Here is a 19,895-nt window from a genome sequence, read left to right on the forward strand (position 1 = left end):
AAAAAAAAAAAAAAAAAAAAAACCTTCTTCAGTGCATCCAGTAGTTGGCATGAAGTCTTTGGAAGTCTGCTCTAAGCTTCCCCAGACTGAGGGGTATGTAATCCAAATCTACCTTGGGCTTCCTAAGGATTCGTTTCTGATTTACTAAGCCTGCCATAGTCTTTTTTTGGTTTTGGTTTTTCAAGACTGAATTCCTCTGTAGAGCAGCCCTGGCTGTCCTGGAACCCTCCCTGTAGACCAGGTTGGCCTTGACTCACAGAGAACCACCTGCCTCTGCCTCCCTGAATGCTGGGATTAAAGCCATGTGCCACCACTGCCTGGCCACATAGTCTTCATATACATGAAAGCCAAGGCGGGCTCAAAAGATTCGCCTTTTTACCTGAAGCCATCCCAGACGAGCTTCACCTCCCCTCTGGAGAAGGGATGTGGGCAGACTGATAGTGCCCAACACAATACTTTGTATGCTCATAGATGTTTGCAATAAATATGCACGAGAAGCCTCAGTTTGAGTTTAGCTGTGTCCACTGTTGGGAGTCACAGCACGTAGGCACGTGCAATGCGGCAATCACAGGGTGTGTTAGCTGCGGGCCTCTAGTTGCCGTGCCTTCTGGAATCTGGTGCAGGGTTACCGCAGCCCTGCCCCATGCTCATTATAGTTCCCTTGGCTTTTCCCTGCTGGCTGAGCACTGCACACATGTCCAATGTGGGGTCCTCAAACGGCAGCCTCTGATCCCCATTATCATCGTTAAGACTTTCTTAGACTGCATGGAAGACTTGGGCTCCCGCTACCCAGTTTTCCTTCCTCCGCCTTTTTAAATGGTGTGAACACTGCATTACGATCTGAAGCTCTCCACCTGTTCTGGACACCTCATCCCTGGATCCTTCACAGATCTTCCCCCACCCACCCAGAAAGACTGCTTAAATTTCTCACTCCATCTGAGTGTCTTCCTGGCTTCCTGGAGAATCCGAATAGGAACTCCAATACAAGAAGCCCAGTTCACACAGAACTGGTGCAGCAGGCTTTCTTCTGCTGGGAGAGGATTCATTCGAGGGCAGGGGAGGAGCTAAGTGATGTGAGTCTAACAGAATCCTCAGAATCACGGAGTGAGCGCAAATTCAGCATTAGATTTATCGAGCAGGTTTGGGTTTTTTTGTGTCATCGTGGCTGTAGTAATCTCCACCAATGACTCATGTTTTAATAAGAGTAAGGAATCATGGGAATACAGAAGAGCTGTTTTACTGAGCATTCTGTGTCAAACAGGCATAAAAGCAGGCTCGAGAGATGGCCAAGCAGTTAAGAGCTTATGCTGCTCTTTGCAAAGGACTACAGTCTGGTTTCCAATACCGTGGTCAGGTGGCTCACCTACAATTCTAGTTTCAGGGGAGTGTGATGCCTCTGGCCTCTGAAGGTACTTCACACCACACACACACACACACACACACACACACTTACACACACTCACGTACACACGTACACAGGCACTCGTGTGCACACACAAACCAAAACCACAGCATGAAGACATCTTGAACCCCAGACCACTAGAGCTAAAAGGATCTACAAATATCCTATCTGGTGTTTTTCGAACTGTGTTCCATAGAGGTTTCCATGAGCCGGGGACAGAAGATTGCATGTGAAATCTAAATTATGATCGTTCAAAGAGCAGAGAGTGATTAAATTTAATTCAGAGAATAAAGGGGTGAGCAGATGAATTAATGTAAGTCAAATGGTTGATAAGTGGAGGAACTAAGATGAAAATCTTGATTTTCTGGCTTGTATAACTTTGCTTTATATAAAATTATACAAGATATAACTGTATAAGTTCAGCTATTACTTCTGCAGTTAGTGTGTTGGCTGTGAGGAAACTATGGAAGGGATTTGGGGGATGGCACAAAGCATGTTTGTTTCTGTAGTCTTATTCCTGGGAGAATGACATGTTAAATTTGCCCTTTTGGGTGCAACTGGGTGACTCCAAACAAGGATGCTTTTCCTAAAATCTGGTTCTCGTTATTTTTATATCCTCCGGCTTACAAGTCAGCTGGGATGAGGATACCAAGAGAACTGCCTAATGGAAGGAATCTGTTTGCTTCTAACTTACAATATGAACAACCTCAGCACACAGATCAAAGCCCATGGAAACTTCTATGCCCTTAAGCAATCTACGGGACAGTATTCTGAGAGATGGCCAAGAGATATTTAATATGCCCCTTTAAGAAGTCCATATTATCAAATACTTTGTTCTCTATTCCATCTGTCTTTGGGATTCATGCTGCAGAGAAAAAAGTCCCCGAAACTCTCTCAAAATGCGGTCTATTTCACCCTCCCTCTGTTTAGAAACTTGATTGTTAGTAGAAACTTATGTTCAAATAATACCTATTTTCATCATCCACAACACACTTGAGAAATGCTGAGAACAGTCAGGTCTCAGTGGTGGCCCTGACTCTGCCTAAGTTTGCAGGTTTGCTTTTCTGTGAACTTCAATCCCCTCATCTGCAAAATGAGAGAATTAGAATCAGTTATTTAGAGAGGGAAATTGATTGTACTTTATACATACTCACTCCGTGCAAGACATGGTTATGCCATCAGGCAATAAGAGCCCTATACTTTATTTGTTCACTAGTTTATTTTATCCGTGTGGGGGGCGTTATGCATGTGTGTGCAAGTGCGCTTGCCTGGCGTATACATGTAGATGCCAGAGATCAAGGTCAGGTGTTTGCCGCTATTGGTCTCTGCCTTCTTTCTGCCCACTCTTTAGAGACTCTTGAAGTCTTCACTGAGCCTGGGGCTTATCAATTCAGCTCTTATGCTCCTGGGATCTGTCATTCTTTGGCCTCATACGGCATGTAGGTTCTAAGATCTGAACTCAGGTCCTCGTGCTTATGCAGCAAGACTGAGCCGTTTGGTGAGTATTTATTTGCTATTTTTGAGACAGTTCTTGCTCTATAACTCAGACTCAACCTCTATCATCCTGCTGCCACTTCAGAATGCTGGTCTTGTAGACACACACCAGTACACCCAGTCCACACTGTTGGCTTAGGACTTTGCTGTTACCATCTTCTTAATGATTTTCCAAAAGGGGATGCACATTTTTATTTTATAATGGTCAGGAAAAGTACATAATTTGTCTATGTACCATTGTATCTATATTTATGTCAATTTAACGAGAGAGAGAGAGAGAGAGAGAGAGAGAGAGAGAGAGAGAGAGAGTATGTGTGTGTAGCATGTGGATATAGAAGTTTAAAACCTGACTAGTTAAATAAATTGCTTAAGGTCCCATGAGAAGTGATGAGCAGAGCCAGGGTTCTAGTCCAGTCCATCTTCTCTGAAGCTTTTGTTCTCCCACTGTGCCAGCTCCCGGTGAAAACTCTCTACAATTCTAAGAACCCTTTGTTCTATAAACTGCTAGATCTGTCTATTAGACAAAATAGCTTTATTGACCCCATTTACTGTCAGAGTACTTGATGCTTCAATGAATTAAAGAGTAATTGACTAAATGTCAGAATGACAGGTCTGGAAGTTAGATGTGACATCCAGCATGTCTCAATTTACCATTTACTTGCATGTGACCTTAGTCATTTAAATTCCTTGAGTCTTGGTATTTCCTTATAGGTATGTTGTGAGGATTAAACAAACAACACATTTAATGCATTTTAAGCCCTTAGTAGACATTACTGTGCTTTTATTGATGTAGTCAAATTAGATTTGCTATTATGATCTTAGAACTTCAGCTACTGTAAATTATTTGACTTGTTAATAACCAGTACAAGAACATTACATTTCTTCACTCAAAGAAAGAAAAACAAACAAATAAACAACAACAACCGATTGACTCCAGCCAGGGAAGCAGATAGACTGACTGCAGATCATCTCCTCTCCTCCGTTCCTCCAAATCCCCAATCCCATCCTCAACTCTGTAACAGACTACCTGCTGGGGCCTCTCTTCACTCTTCATTCCCAGGGGATGAAGTAGATCCTGGTGGAACACCCTGCTTTTCTATCTCTTGTGGACACTTTAGCACCTCCTCCCAGTCTATCCCCACTTCGAAGTGACAACTCCACACACCTAGAAATGCATTTTACCACACATTTTACCTGGAACCCGCAGTGACCACATTTACCAGAACCCCAGAAAAAAATGTCCTACCAGACAATACACATCCACCACACTCTCCTAAGAACCAGAAAGGCAACAGAGACCAAGGCACAAAACACCTACCAGCAAAGTCAAGACCAGATATCAGCACCTAGAATTACAGTCTTCCCAATCCCAGATGCTTAGATGCCAGCATGGAAACACAGTAACAGGACAATACATCTCCACTAGAGTCCAGCAACCCTACCACAGCAAACCCTGAGTTGTGCAACATAGCTAAGCACAAGAAAAAGATCTTAAAATAACCTCCATGGATATGATAGATGTCCTTGAAGATGAAATTAATCTCTTATAGAAACCTATGAAAACACAAATAATGGAAGAAAATAATAAAACAGTTCAAGATCTAAAAGTGGAAATGGAACCAATAAAGAAAACCCAAACTGAGGGAAATCTGGAAATGAACAATTTAGGAATGCAAACAGGAACTTGGAAGGCAAGCCTCACCAACAGAATACAAGAGATGAAATAGAGAGTCTCGGGAACTAAAGACACAATAAAAAAAAATGAATACCATGGTCAAAGAAAATGTTAAATCTGAAAAAATATCTGGCATAAAACATCCAGGAAATCTGAGACACTATGAAAAAAATAAACCTAAAAAGTAATAGTAACAGAGGAAAAAAAAAGAACTCAGGTCAAAGACACAAAAAATATTTTCAACAAAATCATAGAAGAATAGAAAAAAATGTCCCTAACCTAAAGGAGATGTCTATCAAAGTACAAGAAACACAAAGAACACTAAATAGATTGGACCAAAAAGAAAATCTCCCTCAGCACATGAAAAACACCAAACACACAAAACAAAGAAAGAATATTAAAAGTTCTTAGGCAAAAAAGACTTAGTAACATATAAAGGCAGAACTATGAGACTAACACCTGACTTCTCAATGGAGACTCTAAAAGCCAGAAAGATGTATGACAAATTCTAAGAGACTACTGATGCCACCTCAGAGTATTGTTCTCAGAAAAACTTCCATTACAATAGACGGGGAAAATAAGATAGTCCATGATAAATATCAAAATTAAGTAATATCCATCCACAAACAAAAACCCCACAACGTAAAATGACTCCTTAATGGTCGTCTGCTGTAGTCATAGATTAGTGTCTGATTTGGCCATCATCAGAGAATGTTCCTCCTCCTCAGCCAAATACTATACAGAGAGTGAGAGACCTTGGGACGCTCAGCCCTAAATGAGATGCCTACATCAGATCCCTCCCCACAAGGCTCAGGCAACCCATGGAAGAGAAAGCTGTGAGTATATAAAGGCCAAGAAACCAAGGCCTCTAAATCAGCATCATCAAAACTCACATGGACTCCCAGAGACTGAAGCAGCATGCACAGGTCTATACCAGGTCCTTTGTATATGCTATGGCTTCTAGTTTAGTGTATTATGGGATTCCTGCGTGTCCAGGCAGAAGGATCCAGCCTCCAGCTGCTCATTTAGCTTGGTGTCCATTCCTCTGGTGACCTTGCACTCATCACTGCCACAGTGACTGGGCGGGGACTGAGAGAAGGCCAAACACAGGCCCCCATTACCCCTCTATCTTCCAAGGCTTGTAGAACCCAGCTGTCTTCCCTGTAGTCTGTAGGGCAGTTCCTCCCCTAGACAATTAAACCCTATTCCTTTAGAAATTTATAAAATGGAAAAAAAGACTTTCAAGTATTTCCCCCTGAAGTAAAGAAAGCTCTCCAACTTTCCAAAGGCTAAATGTGTTTTTCCAAATAGGGGAATATTTCTTTTTATGAACTCCACAACAGAGAACTGATAGATCGACCCAGTTATATTAATTTCTCAAACGCTTCATCTTCTGGGATGGTTCCCACGACTACCTTCCCTGAGCCACCGTATTTCACAATTGATCCTGTTATGTCAGATCATCGTGCAAGTGGGAAGTAGAGAGGGGTGGGGAAAGAGGGAGGACTCCACAGATTGTGTGAAGGAAGGAAGAAAACAATGAGTCAACTAGAGACAGTCGTGCTGAGTGTCTACCGTCTTTAAGGAAGCAGTCTATGCTGTGGAGGAGCTGTAGAAGGGTAATGCTGCGCCATCTAGTGGCTAGTTCTTTCTAGTCAATAGTTAGCATCTGCTAGTCTTTTGGTTTTCCTTTTATTTTAATACACTACAACCAGTAACTGCCTCCTCCTCTTTTATCATCCCATTCCTGGTGTCTGTCAGGACAGAGGAATGGGCTCAGTGTCAGTGCAGTTCTTGAGGAGAAACTGATTCCTTAGAAGCAGAATTAGGCACAGAGGTCTTTTGGTGGGAGACTCTGAGAAGATTGCGGGTAAAGAAGTTAGGAAGCAGGAGTGGGCAGAGGGCAAAGCTAAGGCATAGTACGGTTGCAACGGAAGCCTCAGCTGACCCGGGGGTTCTGGAACTGAGATGGTAGCTCAGCGTTGTGGCAAGCTGAAGGGATGAGATCAGAGCATCTTATTTATATCAGCTCATCGCTGGCTTCAGCAGCCCCTAGAAAGAGAAGAAATCTTTGGCTCATGGTGGCGTGTAGCAAAGGATACTGTTGTTCATCTAACACTAGCTTTCTTCCCCCTTCCTTCCCTTTTGACTTGCTTCTAACTCTCTCAGCCGCAGGGCTTATTCTGTCACGGGTTAACCACTGCTACAGATGGGTTCTCTGGTTTCATCGGGCAGATCATGTTCGGAATTCTCGGTAGCACTTGAAAGAAGAATCTTTTCAATAGTGGGCTGGCTCTGAAAGCCTTGCTTTGTCTATGTCTTCTGTGCTTACCCTGCTATGTTAATATGACCATCCCAGTGAGAACAGAGACCAGACTCTACGGTGCCGTTGGGGGGAAGATCAGAAGTCACGCAGCCACATTCACAAGACAGACGTATTTATTTATGCTCCTAAGGTTTCCATAATTGCCCTCCTGAGACGATCCAATGAAGGTAGCAGCATTTCTTCTTCCTAGCAGCGTTATAAGTACTTTGATCTTGACCAGCTATATCAGTAGAGAGAAGGGTGGACTCAACACTACTAGATGTCCACCAAACTATGTAATAGACGTTGGCTGGGATGTCGGTAGTCAGATAGACCTTGTGTGCCAGCTTCCCTTGCAGCCTGCTGTGGGCTAAGCCCTCATGAATGGACCTGAGCAAATTAAATGTATGCAGCTTTTGCCAAGTGTGCTTTACAAGTAAACCTCTGGTCCTGGACTTCTATCTTCAGTTTTTCCTCACTAAGAAATGAGATTCCTTTTTCTTTTCTTTTTTTGGTTTTTCTAGACAGGGTTTCTCTGTAGCTTTGGAGCCTGTCATGGAACTAGCTCTGTAGATCAGGCTGGCCTCACACTCACAGAGATCCGCCTGCCTCTGCCTCCTGAGTGCTGCGATTCAAGGCATGCAGCAGCACCACCTGGTAAGAAATGAGATTTCTGGTAGAAATGCTCCAACCAGAATGTCCCTGAGTAATGCGTGCAGGTTGGAGTCATTGTCCTGGGTCACTGAACAAAAACGAAGCAACACCATCAACCTACTTTGGTCACCACCCATGGACCACTCTCTATTGTACCTCCTGATCAAGTCTTACTAAACTTCCACTTCCAGAAACATCCACAGACACTTCCTTTTCCTCCTTTTTTGGTGTGTGGTGTACATGCTTCTGAGTACAGGTACATATATGTATGTGTGTGCATGTGGAGGCCAGAGGACGGCTTCAGCTGCTGTCTCTCAGATACCATCCATCTTGTTTGGTGATCTCTCTTTGAGCTGGTACTTTCCAATTAGGCTGTACTGGATGGCCAGTGAGTTCCAGGGATCTACCTGCCACCACTTCCCTAGTGCTGAGATTGGAAATGTGTGTCAGCATGCCAGTCTCTCCAACTAAGCTATGGCCCCAGCTGTCCCTGTTCCTCTGTTTGACCTTCACTATATAATAATGTCTGTCCCCTCTGCCTTCTGGTACTTAACTTTGTTGTTTATTACATGCTTCTACTTAGTGCTATTTCGTTTTGTTCTTTATTTCATGTTCTTCCCCTCACCCCTAAGTTTTGAAAACCCCTGTAACCAAGGCCAGCTTTGAACTCACTATGTAACTGAGGATAGCATTGAACTCCTGATCCTCCTACCTCACTTCCCAAGTTCTAGAATTGCAAGCATGCACCATCCTGCCCAATTTCCATCACATCTGTTAAACTTGAAGGCTCTCTCAAGATGGAACATTCTGCTCTTGTTCCTCAGCTAGCACAGCTGCAGCAGATGCTGATGAAGTCCTGTGTAAAACCCTTCACCTGCATGGAGTGATGCTATCATTAGTGTTGCATCTTCCCCCAGAGACTGAGGCCCAAGCAAATGTACTCGGGGTGTGAGGGGGTGAGTACCCCTCTAACCACTAGCAGGTCCAACATGGTATGTAAAAAGGGGAGACACAAAAGGTGGAACCAACTCACTGGCAAACTTCAGAACCTTCCCCAGGAGCCAAACTGTTGCTAATTCAACCAAGAGCAGATCCTAGTTAGCTCACTTTCACAGTGCTCTCCTGCCACAGCTCATGGCTGTTGGCCTTCTCCACAAATCTGGCATTTGTAGCACAGTTAATAAAAACCCAGAGAGAGATATTGGGGCTCAACCTGAAGGTCAGAAAAGCAAAACAGCCAGCCACAGTCTCTTACCTCTATCTCAGTCCAAAATGGTGATCTGCCTCCAGGAATCCTTGAAATGAGGCTGCTAGTGCCATAGAAACTGGGTGGTAGTGGTGCACACCTTTAATCCCATCACTGGAGAGGAATATAAGACAGGAGGAGACAGCTCTCACTCACAGTCTTATTATTCTGAGATTCCTGGAGGCAGAATTGCCATTTCAGACTGAGGTAGAGGTAAGAGCCAGTAACTGGCTGTTTTGTTTTTCTGACCATCAGGTTAAACCCCAATTTCTGTCTCTAGATTTTTATTAATTGTGATTCGGTCCTTCACCAACCAGAACCCCCTTGCCTCCTCTTCTAGTCTTCCCATCTGAGCAGGGTTACTCACAATGATGGACTCACTAGTTTAGGGGTACAAAATGTTCCCTTACCTTAAAGGAGTTGAGTTCTCCCATATAGTGTATGTCCTAGCCACATACGGGGGCTCCCTGTGGATCAGACCAAGGTTAGATACAACCTGGCATACACCTTGTTAGACTCTTTTGCTTTCCCTGTCTGCTTTGTTCTGTCCATTGTACATTATTCCTGCCAAGCATTCCTCACCACTAAATGTTTGTCTTGGGTGCTCTTTCTTGTAAATTCAGCATCACTGGTGTCAAAACTTTACTCTTATTTTTCCAAATTACATTCTCATTTAGTTCCAGGGAATTTCAGCTCTGGCCTGTGCACACCACAGGCATAACTGACTGGTTTGTTCTGAAGTCACTATGTCAAACATAAGTGAACTTTTTTGAAATAATTATAGGAAATACCTGCTATGTTATATCACTGTGACGATGTTAAAATCTGAGTTAAAGGTGAATACATTCATAAGGCAGTGCGTTATGTATAACAAATGACCTGAGGCATTGTTTTACTTACTCATGTATAACATTCACGCCTATGCGATGCTTACCGTAAGGTATGTACAACAAATGCCTGGTGAAGAAATGAGATTGAAATTTTGCTTTGAGAATCAAGACCATGTTCTGAGGTTTGGCCAGCAGAGGGCAAAACAGATGCCGACGAAGATCTGAGAGATGTCTCCGGATTGAGACAGCTCACGCACAGTTGGTCTGGGGTCCATCTGACAGTGTGTGTGTGTGTGTGTGTGTGTGTGTGCTGAAAGTAACACCTTCATCAGAGGATTTTAGAATGTTGAATCTGACGTTTGAAATTCTAGAATTTCTACTTCAACCATCAGTAGTGAAACACACTGTGAATTCAGACCAGTTCCTGCTCCTGAGATCCCTACAGTTGCCTTGGTCTCTGCAGCTTCTGTTTGAACTCATGAGCTGTGCTGCACTTATAATTTCCCCTGTGCTCGTGTTAAATTTGCAAGTAAAGGAATTAGAGTTAAGTCTCCTGATGAATGTGTGTGCTGAGCCTCCTCCACAGATGGGGACGGAGTCAAAGAGCAGCCACACAGGGGCAGCTTCTGCGCCTTCTCCCAGTTGCCAAGAACAGCATGTTTCGAAGTCTCTGCTGCAAGCTCCCCTTGTCTCATCTTCTCCATTTGCTCTGCCTATTTATCCTACACTTCAGAGCTCAGTTCCAGTTCTCCCATTCTCTAAATCCTGCAGATCAAGTTAATCTCATTTCTCAAAAACACTCTGTCCTCTTTCACCTGACCAATCAACGCGGTACTCAATTGCAGTCCACCATTTATGTGGGTAGAAGAGAGAGACTCTGCAGTCCCAGTGACTGTAGACTCCAGAGTCTGCTGTCTTGCCTTGTCATAGGTCCTTAAGAAAGTCACCTCTTTCCCCTCATGAAAAAATAAAAAGGTGCTCAAGGCACGGACTTCGACACTTTTGTATATGTCAAACATAACTGCTCATCCAACATACGCTCTTTTGAGCCTCCATTCAATAAACACAGAAGCATTTATTTTATTGTTTTTAAAGATTTATTCATTTGTATTTAATGTGTGTGGATGTGTGCCTGCATGCATGTCTGTCTGTGTATCTGTCTTTGTATCTCGAGCATGCTTTGTGCCCTCGGAGGCGGCCAGAAGAGGGCATTGGATCCCTTACAACAGGAGTCAGATGGTTGTGAGCCACATGGAGCTGGGGAAGCAAACCTGGATCCTCTGCAAGAGCAGTCAGTGCTCTTAGCTGAGAAATATTTGGTTTTACTGGGAGAAGCAGTTTTCTTGCCCTTTATATTGTAGGCATCATATGTCGGGTCATTATAAGTCAAGTATCACACACACTGCTAAAATGGGAAGGGAAAAATCACCTATAATTCTACACCACTGAGATAACTGCTATCAAAATCCTGTGAGGGGTTGCTGAATACAAACATGTATGTTTCTGTGGGGCCTTCTGGGAAGCTCACGGGGATTCCTCAGATCAAAATCAGACAGCAATGGGTGGCTTCAGAATTGCTGATGAATAATTCACTCACCACGGTATATAAATTAGGTAGAACCCTGTGAAACAACTGATATTCACCCGCTTTTGACTGATATAAATAGCACTTTTATGTGCTTCCGCCTAATGTAGTGAATGTAAGGGTGGAACTGATAAGCCTCGATATTAAACCTTAAAGTTTATTTCATTACACTAAGGAGAAAAATGAAAGAACCAAAAAGAGAAGTACCCAGCTGTTTTAATTAGGGTTTTTAGGGATGTGATAAACATCATAACCAAAAGAAACTTGGGGATTAAAGGGTTTATTTTATCTTACATATTTCAGTGAGGGACGTTGGGGGAAGGAACCTGGTGCTAGGAACCGAAGCAGAATCTATGGGGAAAGCTACATGCTGGCTTCCTCCATCTGCTTGTTCAGTTTGCTTTCCTGTAAACCCAGGACCACTGCACAAGGATGACACTACTCACAGTGGCCTGGGCCCTTTCACAGCAATCATCAATCAAGAAAATAGCCCACAGGCTTACCTATTGGCCAGTCTGATCGGGGCATTTTCTCAGCTGAGGTTCCCAGATGACTCTAGATTGTGTCAGGTTAACAAAAATGAAAAACTTCCAGCCAGATAAAGTTATAACAACCTTAAAAGTAAGATGCCCATTGGATTTCCCAATGAACCACACCTTTTAGACACTGTATCATTTAACAGGGCCATCTCCAAGGTATAAAAGTAATCCCCTAGAAACAAACTTGAAGTTGGCGTTTCTCACAGAATTCAGAGTAGAAGATGCTACACCCGAGGTATTGAAGTCCTTGGCATTGGACACACAACCTGGTGATGTGGCTCAAGAGGCACATGACCATGTTACTAGTGAATATAATGCTCAGAACTCTGTGCTTTGCACAGTCTCTGTTAAGATCTTCGAAGTGCTTGAGCAATACATTAACACAGTGGCATGTTTTTGGTAATATTTGTAAAAGTAAGATATTTCTTACTACCCCTCCCCAACTTTCTACCAAGATAGGACTTGCCCAAGCTTGTCTTGAACTCACGAACTCAATGATCCTCCCTACTCAGTCTCTTGAGCACTAGGATTACAGGTATGTACTACTGTGCTCCACCTCAAGTTCTTTGGGCCAGGATCTTACTCCATGTATCACTGAAAAGTCCTAGGAAAAAGACTAGAGTTCCTGGATTCCAGTCAAGGCACCTGTTCTGCTTTGTTGGCAGATGAGGCAAAACCTGCATGTGTTGTATGTTTAAAGAAATAAAACATGAATTAACACAAACAAGTAGTATAACCTGGTTTTATCAAGGTTTCTCATGTTTGAAGATCACACATTAAAAGATTGTTTCTAGAGCATCTTCTGCTCCATTTCCCTTCCTCTTCCTCTTCGCCTACTCACCGGTATAGAAGTCCATACTTCTATGTATTTGTTCATGGGCTCCTAGTATATAATGCCTATCTTTGTCTGGGAAAAAAATGTCTTATCCACAAGGCCAGGACTACCAGCCTATCCTTTCTGGTCCCAACGGCAATCTCTCTTACCAATTTCTTGTTGCTCTTATACAGATAGAGACACTAAGGCTTGAGAGGGTCCAGAGTTGAGTTCTGGGGCCCCAAGAAGACAATCCTCAGGCAGCAGACTCTTCCGTCATTCTTGGGCACTCACATCAGATCATAGACACACGGTTCTTGATGTACACGTGATAGGGGTCACTACGTTTGTCCACCTTGCGAGAACGGGTGTATCCCAGGATGAGACTGCCCACAGTGACAGCAAATAGGAACATGACAAAGAGAATATACATGTAGGAGTTGTCATTACGGCCAGGAAGGCTAGCTCGGCGTTCTTCAGTTTGATTGTCTGGCCCAGGTCCTGGCCCTGGCCCAGGACGGCAGAGCAAGTGACTGTGGAGGGTGGCATTCAGAGCCTTCAGCACAGCATGGAGGCTCTTGTACCAGGTCTCGGTCCCATTGGAAGTCTCCATAGCAACAGAGATTGAGGTAAAGGAAGAACTGGAACGTGATCTGATGGTGAGAGGAGAAAGGGAAGAGGTGTCTGTTACCAACAGCTTGAACAACTTCCCTATTTTGCAGACCTAGGCTCAAGACCCAATACCACGACTATTCCCCACTCTACTTTGCTTGTCTGTCTTCTCCACTAAGCCTTGGGCTCAGAGATGGGAAGGGCTACGTCTGCTTTCCTCACTGCTGTACGCGAGCCCTCACAGAAGCATCCCCCTGTGTGTGTGGAATAGAGTGGTTCCTGGCCACTGGAAACCATATTACTCTCTCTTCTTCTTGGATTGTATAAATCAACTAGACCAGGTGACAAGAACTTTAGAGGTTATTTAATCTAGCTCCTTCCATTTTATGCACAGGGAAACTGAGGCCCCCCCCAAACAATTAAGTAGCTTGTTCATGATCAGGGAGTAGTTAGCAGTGTCTTTTTTCAGGACTTTTTAATAGGCCAAATAGTACTTACAATTCAATGCCTGATTCCAAGGCTCTCTTTCACTGAGGTAGAACTGTCAGGAAATATTATTATTGCCTATAGTATCAAACATGACTTTACCTACCAGGTTTCTCCCCTAGAAAAGATAGTTCTCACCATGACTCATTACAGCTCTATGAAGAACAAGGGGAACAGAATCTAAATAATATAGCAGCACCATACTGCACCCAGGACAGGCCTATATTCTATGAAAGACCTTTGGGGTTCTCTGCCATCCACTGTGCTCTTGTCTGAATGAAAGAGGAAAAAGAACATAGATTCCTGAATTAAGATGTAAGAGGCCAGAAATCTGAGTTTTTTTTCTCCATATGGGCCAGTGGCAAGCAGGAACATCACAGTGAAATTAATGACTCAATGAGTCGCTCAGTCAATCATTATTTTCTCAGACTAGGGTCTATGCTGGGGCCTAGAGAAAGCTCAAACCTAGTACTCACCCTCAAGGCCAGCCTAATGTGATACAGGTGATAATACAGGAGCTATGTAAAAGAGCTACTTAAAGTGATTAACACTCCTTAGGGCTTAGAGGATGTTCAATGGCATGGAGTGGTTTGAACTGGACTTTGAACCATCCTAAGAGATAGAGAAGGCAAGGACAGGAAAGATATGGCACATCAACAAGACAGTGCATAGAGTGTCTAGAAGAAGGGAAAATCACATAAAGATGTTGGAATGGAAGATGGACAGAAGGAGGGGACAGGATGAGGGACAGAAGAAATCCATGGGGCCAAATCACGGGAGTGCCATGCTGTGTGCCTGAACTTGGTCCTGTAGTTGGCTTTAAAGATACCATTGCATTTAAGAGGGTAAAACGGGCAATTGTGTCGCTGCTATGTGACCTGGCAGGGATGAGAGTTGAGTCAGTGACAAGGATGTTTGGAGACAGGGTGCTGAGTCCTGGACCAGGGTAGAAGCCGTGACAAAGCAGGAGCAGGACTAACATGAAGGTTGAAGGAGGAAAAGCCCCAGACAAATTTACAGACAGACACAGACAACCAGCATGGATCTACACAAGCCCACTCAGAAGGAAGTTAGCTTCCAGGATGGATATGGCTTCCTTATCTATCAAAAAAAAAAAAAAGGTAATCAGTGGGAGTTGTTGAGCATTGAGTGTAAAGTTTCTGGTGCAGGATGCAAAGTTCTAGAGATTTATACCACGGCAATGTAAAGACTGGTAACACTCATATGGTTAAGAGGGCAGACTTATGGAGTTATGCATTTTTAACTATAACTAATAAGGTTGTTATGCTTCCCAAGCTTGTTGTATGTATTCTTTTATTGCATTGAAGAGGATTAATGTGCTTTTCATTTTGAGAAGCACACACACACACTCAGTTTCTAAACCCTAAGCATCCATACAGCAGAAGTGAGATCTCTCTGCTCCTGGTCAGTTTTCTTTGGTATCCTTCCTTGGAAAGGGATTTTGACTGCTGGGGCACAAATCCGGAGAACTCACCAAACAGTACAGAAACTCCACTGGCTCTGAGACATCTTTGAGAATCTCCTTGTGGATGTCCCACGACTCCTCAGTTCCTTGACCTCCCCAGGATGCATCTGGATACAGCCAGAGTCTTGGCGTTGACAGGAAAGCTGAGAGCTAGAAATTGGGGAAGAGTCAGGAGAGGAGGAAGAGACAGGAACCAGTCACACAAACCTCAGAACCAAGGGTGGATCCCCCGAGGTCAGTTCCTGAGAGTTGTATAATCATCTTTCTGTGGGTTCTGGCCCCACCCCTACCACTCCTCTACCCTTCTTGCAACAGCTAGCCAAGGCCAGCCTAGAGCTGTAGCTACAGGAACTGTGTGATGGCCAAGGAGCATCTGATTGTTGTCTCTCAGTCCCAGGTTCATAACATCTTAACTGGGTGACTGTGGGCATCCCATATTTAACCTGTGGACCAGCCAATGGTACAACCTAAAAATTTTCTCTTTCTCCAGGGTGCTGGCACCTTAGCAGAAACCTTCTAGAACACAATAGAGTGAGCTGAGTGGTAAAATGGGAGTCTTCAGTTTCATAGAAATAAATGGAGCACTACTAATCAAATCTGTGTGGACAGACAGTGTGTGGATATATCCCAGAAGGCCACTGTGTTGGCTCAGTGAGGAAGGGTGCCTGTTGCTAACCCTGACAGCCTGAGTTTGATCCTGGAATCTACGTGGTGGAAAGAGGGAACCAACTCCTGAAAGTTGTCCTCTGACGTCAATATGCATACACACACCCAATAAATGCCACAAAGTAATTAAAATGAGCACGTCACAGAATTAACTCTCTGTAGCATGGCTTTGCTGTGAAGATTAAAGAGTGTTCTGTAAGGCACAACTGTAAATGCCTCAGATGGTGGTGGGGGTCTGTGTAGTGCAGGAGCTGGACTCAAGGGCCTTCAGAATTCATTAAGGCTAAATGTCCACATTTTACAGCAAAGGAAATAGAAGCCTAGGCAGCAGTCTTGGTCCAGCTGCCACTTGTGTGACTTTGGGCATGTGATTTCCGTGCTTTTGGCTCTCAACTTCTTCTATCTGCATCTGCAAAATGAAGGGGTCATGGTCAGCTCAAACGTCCTGTGACAGTATGAATCACAGAGCCGTGTTGTGAGATCTTGGGAGATTGGGTTGGCTAGTGGAGGCAGCCTCTGGGAGCCGAGGCATCTCAGCCCAACATGGAGAAGGCTGCAGAGTATTTCTAGCGGGTTAAGACATTCCTGAGACTCTGGATTGGCTTATGCCTGACGTTATGGCCTAGGTAAACTGAGGGCCAACTGATTGACTTGTACCCTTTTCCTCCTAGCATCCTACCTGCGTGGGCGGTCTGTCCCCGGGGAAGAGACAGATTGTGTGGGAGTAAGGGGTAAGTGAAGGACAGGGTGGAATACATTGAGTGGAGTGGAGAGGCAAGCAACCTTTCACCTGTCAGACCCTCCCGTCAGAGCCTTGCGGGACATTTGGAGTTCTGATGGGAGGAACACAAAAGCCATATTGCATACTCTCTTGAGAGAGCTAAAATGAACTCATTAATGATTGTCAAACTCCTGTGGATGAGACCCTGCCACTGGCTCCACCTCCCTATGGCTCTCTCAGTCTGTGTCCGTGGCAGTGAGCTCAGTAGACATTGCCTGCACTTGGTGTCTCCTGCCTTTGCTTATACTGTTTTCTTAAGCAGGAATTCCTTAAGGCACTTTCCATCTGCTCAGCAAACTTGTCCGTTCGTCCTTTCCCAAGACACCTGCCCCTCTTTCCACTCAATAACTAGTTAGTTTCTCTTGTTTGTTACCGGAGTGCTTTGAAAACAGCCTCATTAGAAAACCCTGCTACAGAGGAAAAAAAAAAAAACGAAGGAAAGAAAACCCTGCTCCTCAGCCATTGTGGGTGAGTGTACATGTGGGCCCAGTGTGTTCATGCACACGTGCTTGGAGATTTGCAGGCAAGGAGCTGGGCCTCATGCATTTCTTTTTTCTCCAGGCCTGTTTACACAGCAAGCACTGAAGAGCAAGAGAACAAGTGAACCAATACCTCTCCTATAGAGAGCCTCACAACCCTTAACTCTCCTCCCAACAGATTCCTGAGAACAGCGTTCAAAGCTTTCAGAGAAAAACAAAGAAGTAACAGCTCTAAGTTGGATCAAGACAGGCTGCCTTAGGGGAAGGAGAGGCTCCTTGATCAGGTGGCATGGAGCAAGCAAGAGAAACTGTGAGCCTTCTTTGGAAGCCCAGACACTTCCTGCATCTGATCTGAGCCCGTTTATCCAAAGGGCAAACATTCTTGGCCCCTAAACATCAGTAAATGGTTTTGCAACACTCTCCCCTGTGTACATAGGTGTGGCCCTCCACACCCACAAACCGTACACACTCGGTCCCCGTCTCTTGCCTTTCAAGGGAGTCTTTCATGAGCCCAGCCGGCTGTGTGGCCTTGAACACTGCGTTTATTTCCTTTGAACGGCATCTGTAAGATGGGGGCAATTACCCATGCCAGGCTTACCTCATGAACACTGGAAGAGACAATAGATGCGGAAGTGTTTTGGAAGCAGCAAAGGTGAGGGTACATTGCTGGGAAGGCTGCTGACATGGTTCCCCAGGTGTCTCCACATCTTATATAATATATATATATATATATATGTATATATATATATATATAAAAATTCACCCCTAATTACCAAGAACAGTCTTCCTGTGTGCCACTCCCTGCCGTGGCCCTCCCACCTCCACAGAAACCAGGGGGTCCTATTACTTTTTGTGAACCTCCAAACCGTGGGCCTCCTGCATTGTCTCCCACCTTTTCTGGTGGATCCTGCCGCCCTTGCTGTTTAGAAGTGCCTCCCACAGTGTGAGAACGAGAAGATCTGGGTTTCTGCCCCCTACTGATCCAGCATGTGTAGACCGGAGGTTCTTGGTTCTTGGTCTTTTCTGGCCTCCCTCTTAGAAGCTACTTCAGGCACCCTCACACTACTGATAGGACTGTGCCTTGAGAAGTGTGAAGAAAGTTGCTTGTTGGTTTTCATCTTAGGGTGTTAACAGTCTTTAAAAGCATTTTTTTTAACACTTCCAGCACAGCAACCCTCCATCTGGCATTGACAAAGTGGCTGAGTGCCAGAGAAAATGTGTTTATTCCATATCTGCGCGGGAAATAAAGTACTGGGCTAGGGGTGAAGAAACGCTGATTCTAATTCAATTTGCCCTCCCCCCGCCCCCCGTGTGACCCTGGATAGGGACCTCAGTTTCCTCACATGCAAATGAATGAGGCGTAGGAAGCGGGAATTAGGAGGAATTGCTACCTGGGCTTTTGCACGCTGGCTGAGATAAGATACTTCCCAAACATTCCCCTGTGCCCTAATGTGGTTTATGCGGAGCAACTGGAGCAAGCAACCCATTCTACAGGGGAAGACTTTTAGAAAAGAAAGCCCAAGTCACAGAGCCATGGTTGACGGGTACAGGTTTACACTACCTGAAAACTAGAGACCAAGATGCCTGCCTTCCAACCTAGATCTGCTACTAGCCACAGAAGTTGCTTTGGGAGTCCCGCGCTTTCGTCACAGTGGAGTTGAAAGGGCAAGGCAGTTAGTTCTGCAGAGCCCGCGGCTTTAGTAGAGCAAGACTGACTCCTGGAATGTTGCTTCGGCGAGTACCCCCTGCCGACGTGTAGGTGTTCCACCACCTTCACCTATCTGCAGGCATGAAGGGGGCTTTGCTGCCTGGACGGAGTACTGGGAGGACGTGTGCGAGCCTCCCACGATTTCCACGATCAGCTAAACTCTCATCTACTTGTGTTGCTGCGGGATACCTGCTCTTCTCTCTGGGGAGCATCCACTCGGTATTTTAGTAGCACCCCAAATCGGGTCCTCCCTGTCAAGAAAAACACATACTGGACCCTCGCTGAGGAAACCCCTGCACTTCTCCATCCCTGTGCGTGTGCCTTACCTGCCTCTGCGATCTTCCCCTGTGAGCTCTGCATTGATGCCCAGCAGCGCTCCTTGCCTTCACAGCTCTGCACAACTCATGAACCGGTTTTCCCTTCCCAGCGTGTCCCCTCCTCCAGCCCCGCCCTGTGCTAGCACACCAGCTTCACCGCTGGCTAGCTTCGGGCGCCTCCGCCCAGCTCCTTAGCCTCACCCGGTTGTGAGGAACCGCCCGCTTCCTGGACCTGAGACCAAATTTTTCTCGGTCTCACAGTTTGTGTCGCTATGTCGTAGCCAATCTAGCAAAAAGCTGATCTCCAGAAACCAGTCCAAGGGCTGGCCATTGGTGGAGTTGGGTGTAGCACCTGTATGGTTGTGTGGCCCTGGGCAGCTCCCTACTGGGGCCTTGATTTCCTCACAGCTGGCTATCACAGACTTATGGTAGGGTCAGATGTGTTCTCGGAATCCAAGATACTAAAACAGTAATAGCCGGGGGGGGGGGGATGTGTGATTCTAATACTAGCCTTGTTTTGCAGTTTGCAGATACCCAAATTGGGGGTGCGCGGGGCGGGGTGTGTGTGAGTTATCTATACTTACCAAGCAAGTTAGTCAGAGCGCAAACTCAGAATCCTTTACACTCCAGCAGGTGCCTCCTCCTTCAGTAGACCCTCACGTTCCCGATCAACTTGCATCCAGCCACATCTAAATGGGTGTCTGCCCCAGATCACTGGGTCCTCATTCAAATTGTTTCTGATGATGTTACAGGCTATGTAAAGGAGAAGAAGCCAAGGGAAGCCCAGAAATGGGGGCCAGGAGGCCATCAACAGGA

At 45.0% G+C, this 19,895-nt stretch overlaps 1 protein-coding gene across 1 annotated transcript; it reads right to left on the minus strand.

Annotated features, from left to right (window-relative positions):
• Positions 1-12,551: 12,551 nt before the first annotated feature.
• Kcne3 (potassium voltage-gated channel subfamily E regulatory subunit 3) lies at positions 12,552-19,150 on the minus strand. The gene is made up of 3 exons (XM_005357505.3): positions 19,089-19,150; positions 15,138-15,278; positions 12,552-13,197 (listed from the first exon to the last, which is right to left on the minus strand). Exon 3 carries the CDS (start codon positions 13,155-13,157, stop codon positions 12,840-12,842), a length of 318 nt encoding a protein of 105 aa, XP_005357562.1. The 5' UTR covers positions 13,158-13,197; positions 15,138-15,278; positions 19,089-19,150; the 3' UTR covers positions 12,552-12,839.
• Between the last annotated feature and the right edge of the window lie 745 nt (positions 19,151-19,895).

This window comes from Microtus ochrogaster, chromosome 22 (assembly GCF_000317375.1).
Source record: "Microtus ochrogaster isolate Prairie Vole_2 chromosome 22, MicOch1.0, whole genome shotgun sequence".
Taxonomy (NCBI): domain Eukaryota; kingdom Metazoa; phylum Chordata; class Mammalia; order Rodentia; family Cricetidae; genus Microtus; species Microtus ochrogaster.